The sequence below is a fragment of the Poecilia latipinna genome, unplaced genomic scaffold, assembly GCF_001443285.1.
Source record: "Poecilia latipinna isolate Pla-1442-1.1 unplaced genomic scaffold, P_latipinna-1.0 Scaffold1458, whole genome shotgun sequence".
Taxonomy (NCBI): domain Eukaryota; kingdom Metazoa; phylum Chordata; class Actinopteri; order Cyprinodontiformes; family Poeciliidae; genus Poecilia; species Poecilia latipinna.
In genome coordinates this window covers 11,051-19,484 of record NW_015114074.1, presented here as the reverse complement: position 1 = coordinate 19,484, position 8,434 = coordinate 11,051, and the positions used below count along the sequence as shown (strand labels likewise).

The 8,434-nt window shown below is 43.4% G+C and overlaps 1 protein-coding gene across 1 annotated transcript in view; it reads right to left on the bottom strand.

Annotated features, from left to right (window-relative positions):
* Positions 1-8,117, bottom strand: part of LOC106962769 (uncharacterized) — a 53,725-nt gene extending 45,608 nt beyond the window's left edge. The window contains exons 1-2 of the mRNA XM_015057382.1: positions 7,985-8,117; positions 6,636-6,847 (exon numbers count right to left, since the gene is read on the bottom strand). Of these exons, the coding sequence (XP_014912868.1) occupies positions 6,636-6,847; positions 7,985-8,117 (345 nt within the window). The remainder of the gene's footprint in view (positions 1-6,635; positions 6,848-7,984) is intronic.
* Between the last annotated feature and the right edge of the window lie 317 nt (positions 8,118-8,434).

Sequence of the window (8,434 nt, the reverse complement as noted above, 5' to 3'; positions counted from 1 at the left end):
ATTTTATATATATTTTTTTTTTTTTTTTTTTTTCAAAATGTACCTACAGTAGCTTTAAGGCTCCCATCGTTTTTTTCCTTTCAACCGACAGGAGACAGCGGTGCCCAGTAATGTTAAAACAACCCCACAAACTAAAAACCATTATGCTAATTCTGCAGCTAATTTGTCAGTTTTTCCCCTCATTACAAATCATTTCTAAGAGGTAAACAAGGAGATGTAAACAGACTGAGAAATAAACCAGACGAAAAAGTGGAAATGAGCTCCAACTACGCTACTCGTGAAGATGGACAGACACTGGCCGTCTGTGAGCGCGAACGCGGACCCGGACTGAGTCAGACCCTCAGACAAGCGGAGCGCTCGGCCTGACATGGCCTCCAGACCAGGACGAGGCGAGGCGAGGAAGCCGGAGAGAGATGCCGCGTTAGCGTGTTTACACGCATGTACGCCCGCTGCGTCTCTCGCTTGCCTTTTTCTGTATTCGTCTGACATGTGAGGAGCTCAGACAGGGAGAGAACAGAATGCAAAGAGGCAGCAGCTGATGATGACAGGGCTGGGAGAGAGGTAATGGCAGGGATGGAGGTTGGAGGGGGAGAAGTGGGAGAATTCCTTCTTTTTTTTTTTTTATTTCCAGGTGCTGACGGGAAATAAGCAGAGATAAGCAGGAGGCGGCTTCAGTCCCCCCCCCCACCTCCAGACTCGCAGGGTGTTAATGACCCAGTTTTTGTCGCAAGTCGCTACACCGGTTTCACCCGTGCCCCTCTTTGTGATGCACCCTTCCTTTTTTGTCTCAGTCTTCCGTTTCTCCAAATTTTTCTCAGCCTTTTCTCCATTTTTGTCATCAAACTCTCTTCTCTCTTGCAGCCTTCTTCTTTTAACTCTCTCCCAAATCCTTGCTTGCCCCCTCTTTCTCTCTCTCTCTCTCTCTCTCTCTCTACTCTGCTACTTCCTAATCTGCCGTTAACCCTCCTGCAGCTCCCACCCACCTCCCATCTGACACGTCGTTCTGAGGCAAAGGCGAACGCCGCTTTCCTGCTCTCCCTTTAGTGCGCCGTCGTTCCCCCGCAGTTTAAACACGGTGAGCCGCGAGGTCAAGTGTGCATTAGCGATGTGGGCTTCTGTATTTCTCTGCGGCTTCGGTTCACATGTGTAGGTGAACGTCCACGTTCACCTACACATGAACGTGTAGGTGAATGTTCATGTGCACGGCCTCCGTGCACGAGAGAGAGCGCTTCTCGCAGACGAGCGGCTGGAGCGATTTGGCCCACAGCGGCGATGCGGAGGTCAGGTCCAGCGCGCTCTGGTATCACAAGTCGTTCTGCGCCGAGGCCCCTTCCCTCCCTAAAGGCACAACAATGGATCTTTCGACGCTTTAAATTTTTCACCGCGCGAGAGCTGTCTTTTCTCCAAAATACGAACACAAGGACATGCGAGTCATCACAACATTCCCTGAATGTTGTAATATGCCTGCGTAAAAATCCAAAATGTCTTTTTTTTTCTTCTTCTTTCCTTTCTGGGTTTAATGAAGTCAAACCGACGGTAGCTTAGCGCCAATTTAACGCCTTGTTTACTTTAATTCTATTAAAGTTATGAACTGCTTCACATTCCTTTTAGTAAAGTCTGAATTCCCTTAAAGGATTAACTCCCTTTTCATGCATCCTCGGCTGTTTGTTTCTTAATTGTACAGATATCAACCACTTTTATTCGCTCACAAGGGCTTCAAATAAGAGGGGGGAGCTGGTGGAAAAGGCCTCCACGAGGAACAAAGGCGGCCATTTTAGTTTTATTCAAAACGAAGCACCAAGGGCTCGGTGATTTAGATTTTCTTACTTTTCTATCAAACGTGACAGCAGCCTGGTCCAACTTAATTTCCCGACCTTTTGTCGTGTCTTGGCAGACGGATAAAACTAATGAAAAAACAAAACGGAGGCGAACACTTCATAAACTTTTCTTGCATTTCGTCACGTCACCATTTCAAACGTCAGGTAGTGCACTCAGGTCAGCAGAGTGATTCGGACAGGAGCTAAAGCCTGATGCATTAACGGGTCTGTTGGGACTTCCACCTGATTCATTAAAAAATGCATAAAGAACACAATATTGAGACAGAGGTCGGGACGGCAACGATGACAAAGTGATGAGCCGCCATCGCTTCTGTTGTGGAAGATAATCATCTTTCATACTGAGACCAAGATTCTCGTTGAACAGTACCGCCTGTTCGACCGCAGATAAAATGTAACCCATCCTGAAGGACCCTCATGAGCGTTGCCGTCTGTTATTTCTCGTTTATGCGACGCTGCTTGGGATCTGTGTAACATCTGTACGAGCTGAAACTTTAAAATATAATCAATTAAAATAATTTTAAAAAACAAAACAAAAAAAAAACCCACGACAAGACTTAAAAAGGACGTTCGCCTACTCTCTCCCTCCAATCTGACTCAGACTGAACGATTTAACCCTTGTGCGTGCGAGGACTGAGGCAAACGTAGAGGACTATGGCAAATGATACAAGTTTTACATGAGTAGAGTCGGTTGGTTAAGACTGGGGCTTATTATGAATTCATGCCGCACTTTTCAGATTTAAATTTGCAAAACGGGAAAAAAAAAAAAAAGGAAAGCGCGTCTCATTTCTTTTCACTTTGAAGTGAAGCTGGCGCCCTTCGTTTTTATGTCGTTTTAAAGTTGCCCGTCGTTTGGCCCACAAAAAGCTGTTGAAAACTTTGGTGCTTTTAATTTTTCCATGCGTTCAAGACCATTTCTGCGCTGTGCGCTTGTGTTCGTCGGTGGTAAAATCCTAATTTGAGGTTGCAACGTGACAAAATCGGGGGGGAGTTGGAAAAGCAGGAATATGTTTGCAGATTCCTGTCGTGGCGTTGTGGGCGGGATTTGCTCGTTGCCAGTTGTTCACCGTACGTCCAATTTACCTGTTGGCCTGTTGTACGCCATCGATTCCCCTGGTAAACACCTCCTTTGCTTTCTCTGTCTTATCCTGTCATATTTTTGCCCCAGTGTCCTCCTCTCTGACTGTAAGATATTCTCTCTGTGTTAAATTCATCCCGACTGTTTTTTTGTGTGTTTTTTTCCATTTTAGCCTGCTTGCCTAGCTGTCTATCCCTTCCTCTCTTCCTCCCTGCGCTTCTCACTCTCTGGCTCTGCTTATTTTTCTGTGCGAGGCTGTCACTGATTTCACAGCTCTTGCTGTCTGTGCATCTCTCTCCCTGTCTATTTGCACATCTCTCTCTCTCTCTCTAGTTCCCTCTGCCTCTTATTCCCTTGTTATAGTGCACTCTCTCCTGTCACTGCCTTGCAGGACCTCATTTAAACACGCTCCCCTCACTGCTGCCATCTCTTCATCCCCACGTCTCTTTCTCCCTCATCATTCCAGGGTCCTTACCTTCCATTTCTTTCCTCTTGCATCTTACCCCCCCCCCCCACCCCCCACCCTCCTCTGCCGGCTCCCTCTCCTCAACTTGCTTCTCTTCAAAGAGGCTTTCAGAGGGTCTGGAGTCCCTGCTCTACATTTCACCCTCCAGGTCTGGATTGTTTGTAACATGACACCCTGTTGAATTCACACCCGCGCCCCTCATCTGCATGCATCAGTCTGCATCTCAACAGGCTTACAAGCAACAAATCAGAGGAAAGATCGTGTAAAATGTCGACTGTCGATATTTTTAAATTCGCCTCTAAAAGCAGCAGTGTTCGGCGCTCAACTGATTTCTTTTATTTCTTGCTTTAAATGTTTCAGAGGCAAACTAATTTTAATATCAAAGCTACGCGAGAGGATTAGGGTCACCGAAAAACGAAAGGACTCCGACTTGAATCTCGGAATCCTGATTTCTGAGACCGAAGTCATAATTTTGGGAAAGTGTGAGATTAAAGTTAGAAATTTGACTAATTTCACAAGTTAGTGGAACAAAAGTCAGAATTCGGGGGATAAAAAGTCAAAATTATCAGATTAAATTCCAAATTCTGGCATTGAAGTAAGAATTTGGAGGAAAAAACGTCAGAATTAAATTATTTTTTTTCAGTGACTATAGTCATTTTCTGTACAAAGCAAACCTATGATTAAAAAAAAGAAAAGAACGAAAAATAATAAAAAAAGAAGTTTTCAAGTTCATTTAGGGCAAAAATGATTTTCAAACCACTCTGATTACTCTAAAAAAATAAATAAATAAAAATTAAACCCTAAACCCAATGGCTCATTGTGCTGGCTGTGCCTGTAAAGGTTTGTGAAAACTAAAAAGTACGATCTAAAAGAAGATGGCTGTATTGAAACATGACCATGGAGTGGCAGGTTCAAAGGTCTGGAGATGCACAGGAATTATTGGACGATATTCTTGGTTGATAAACTTTCCAGATTTTATTTTTGGGCAAAACGGCTCAAAAATAAAATCTCTTAGTGGTTATGTTCATACCCAAATCCAATTCTAGCCCCAATTCCCCCCCCCCCCCCCTTTTCCTTTTTTTAAAATGAAAAAAGATGGATATGTTAAAAAAACAAACAAACAAACTTTCCTTTCAATCATCCCTTCTGGCAGTCGACCTGAACTCAGAGCTCAGCCAAGCTGTAAAACAAGACGGTCGGCCCTGGACAGACTGGCATCACTCTGATTTATGGAAGCCCAAAGAATGCATTAGTGAAGAAGAAGAAAAGGAAAGTCAGATTTTTAAAATATTAAATCGTCATGAACAGCAGATTGACTTATTAGCCAGCCATACTTCATTCTTTTGTTGTTGTCAGGGTGAAAACATTTAGCATCGCTCTGCTTAGACATAATGTCAAATCCTCCCAAGGCAGAGTTGAGATTTCACAGAGTGGAAAAGTTAAATAAACCTCTAAAGGATCCCTGAGCTGTCTAAACAGTTTACTCAGTTTACTATTGAGTTCTGTGAACTTTCCTTCACATGTACAGAGCTTTTGGTGTAATATCCATACATTTTGTACTGAGTACAAAAACACGAACCTCCATAAATGATATTTGTGATTCTATGAGGCAGACCAACCCAAAGAAGGACGTGAAACTGAAGCGCGAGATAATCCGTGCTCTTTGAATTTTCCGTGGGGAGCAGAGAGGAGCTCAGTTTTTTCACAGAATATCTGACTCATATTATATTGTCAAGAAATAGGGATAGTTTTAACAAATATGTAAAAAAACAACAAAAAAAAAACAAGAAAAAAACATTTTTGTAAAAGTTACCTACTGCAGTTGGAAGATAAATATATTTTACAAAGAAGAATGAATGACTTAAACTTCATAGTTTAGATGTGAACATCATGTAAAAAAACAAAAAAAACTTGTAGATTTAATTACAGCAAAACGTTCTTCCATAAAGTCTCGACTAAGGGGGTCAAATACAAAATGCGCCCCACCCCCTTTTTAATTTGGAAGAACACAAATGAGAACATTTTTTTTTCCTCCTGCCTCAAAAAATCACAAGTTACTTTTGTGTTGCTGAACGACATCAAACCTGAAAATTTTTTTGCAAGGGGAACCGAGACCGACGCAATGTTGGGTCCAGGGCCCGTTCAGCGCGGCAACACGCCTGCCTCAATAATAGAGCACTTAGCACCTGCTGAGCGCCGATGTCATGTTCGCGGATCTGACGCCCCGCGGATCAGACACACTTCTGACATCATTAAAAATGAATTGTGTGTGTTTTCGCCGAAGCTCCGGGGAGGCTTCTGAAGAGCTCATTTAACATGAAAGTGTCACGTCTCAGACCGGCTTCCCACAACAGCCTCTCCTCCGCCGGGAGCGCGCGCGCGTCCGATCGGGAACCGGTCGCGAGAGCGAGGGCGCATCATTTTCACGGGAGCGTGATTATCGGACGCGGCTCTGAAACCCAAAGTGATCCGGCGTTACGCCACGGGGATCTATTAGGCAGCTGCGCTCCGAATGGGAATGCAAAAAAGCCTCAGCAATCCACGCAAACAGTCAAAACACACCACAGCGGTGGTCAAAACACTTTTTCAGTAATTTGCACTCCGCTTCAAAATTTAAAAAAAAAAAAGCGGAGGGAGGCATTTGCATTTAGATGCGCGGCGCTTTAATTGATTTCCGTACAGATGTTTCTTTGTGTTTGCTGTAAACAGATGGAAATATTGATTAAGGAAAGAAAAGGGAGTCTGGTTCATTGCGAGTGAATCAAGCAAGAAATTGAGCTTGTCGTTGTCAGAAAGCCATCAAAAGGCTCCCTATCCGACGGGAGAGGGATGCAGAGAAAAGGTAGGATGAATACAGATTAGCTGGTTTCAAAAACAGGAAGGAAAAAAAAAAGAAAAGAAAGAAAGAAAGCTGAGTGAAGAGGCTGCTAATTGATGAACTGTGTAAAACCTTACAGGCTTACAGTGGTTTCTGTTTATTTCCAGGTAATTCTACTTTAATGGGCTTAGACAACATGTTGTTAGCTATGCTTTGACTCTAAACAGCTTTCCTCTAAAGACCTTCCCACGTTACCTGTGTCATCCCCTCATCATCTGTTCCCCATCTGCCTATGCTCTTAGCTGGGGGCTGGTTTTCTTTTTTTCTCTCTCTCTCTCTCTCTCTCTCTCTTTCCCAAAAACACAATCAACATTTTCCTTCTCGGTTTTTTTTTTTTTTTGGTAACTGCACTTGCATCCTCTGTCCTCCTCCTCTCACCTTGTTGAGGGTGATGACCGCCTCCTGGCTCACGGCCGTGATGTTGAAGGTCTCCCCCGTCTCCCCCTCCAGGATGGTGTACTCCAGCTTGGCGTTCTCGCCGAGGTCGGCGTCGGTCGCGGAGATGCGCCCGATCTCGGCACCGGGGATGGCGAGCTCGGAAACGGAGAAGGACCACGTACCTGGGAGCAGACGCACGGAGACACGCGTTAGGGTTGATAGTGCCACCCGTTAAATAAATATGGAATTGTCCCATATATGATAGGGAAAGGTTGCCCATATTGTTGAGCAATCTCGAATACAGCGTCATCTTGTCTGTTTTTTTTTTGTCTTGAGGTCTTAAGCATTGATGACTGGGTAAAATGTTTTTGTAATTGAAGCCTTGAAGCCTTCCCTGACCATTTTAACTACATTACTTTTCTTTTTAATAACAAAGGGTTTCATATGCGACTAGGATTTAGATGCAACATCCAGTATATACACAAATTTGTATGAAAATATAGCAACAGTCACTAAAAAAATTAGCCATTTCCCAGTTTGAGACATATAAAAGTAACAAAATGTATCCTTCAATGTTCAATTGAAAAAAAATTGTGAAGAAGAAAAAGGTAAAAAATAAAAACATCCTTTTGATCTTCTGATTAAATAAAATATTTTCTTGGTACAAAGGTCACATCAGTTATAGTTCATCTAATTAACCTGAATTAACTGAAACTGTCCTATTGGGAGGTTTTTTTTTTCATCATTTGCTTACTAGCATCCTAAAGCTTGAAGAGAGGTTGCAAAAATATCAAAGTGATCTTACTGAACAAAGGTATCAGTCAGGAGCTAGATACAAAACAAAAGGTAAGCACTGTGGGTGTTTTCAGATTTAGGGTCTGCGAAACCGACTGAGACTGTGAAATTAGATGGTGTAGGCTTCAGATGTATTCCTGCCCTCACCTATGTGCTGTTGCCTAGCAACTGTGACGGTGAAAACATCCAACATTGAATAAAAAAAAAATAAATAAAAAAATCCAAACTTGTGGGGAGGAAGTGAAATTGATCAAACCAAACATACACAATGCTGCACATTACCAAAACCGCATTATACCTACAGTGAAACACGGTGGTGGCAGCACCATGATCTGGGGTTGTGTAGATGGAAACAATGCAACACTTGAGGCAAAACCCATTTTGACGGTGCTTAATTATTATTATTATTATTCAGCTTTCATTATTATCATCAGCCAATCCCACATTACGTAGGCACGCCGTAACATCCATCACCGCTGCGTTCAGCACTAATTAGTTTGCTCATTACACTTTTTTCTTTCCATTCAAATGCTTCCCTATTACTAATCCAGCACTTTGCACGTTAAGCATGAACTGCTTAACCACCAATCCCGTGTCGCTTGGCGCCTGGTGGCAGTCTCCCCAAAGGGCCCGGCCCTTGTAGCCTCCTGTCATTTCCACAACGGTGTCCAAGTCGCGGCACGTCATTAGCGCTTGACACAATTCATTTGTCAGCTAAATGCGTTGCTACGTCCTCGGATCGACTCCCCACACCTGTGCCGAGCTAATATTTACAACATGTCGTTCAGATAAGGCCAGCTGTTCATTTAAATCAGCGCAGCGGATGAAGGCAGGCTTGAGCGCTAGCCGCCAGGATATTATTAACAGACAAAAAACTTGCTGCAAAAATAACTAAATTAAAGGAGGCTGGGGTTTGGAAGACAAGGAAGGGGTGACGGAGTGAAAGAACAGACTGCAGAGACGGGAGATTCTCCGTCTACCTCCCATTTAAGCTTGATGAACTG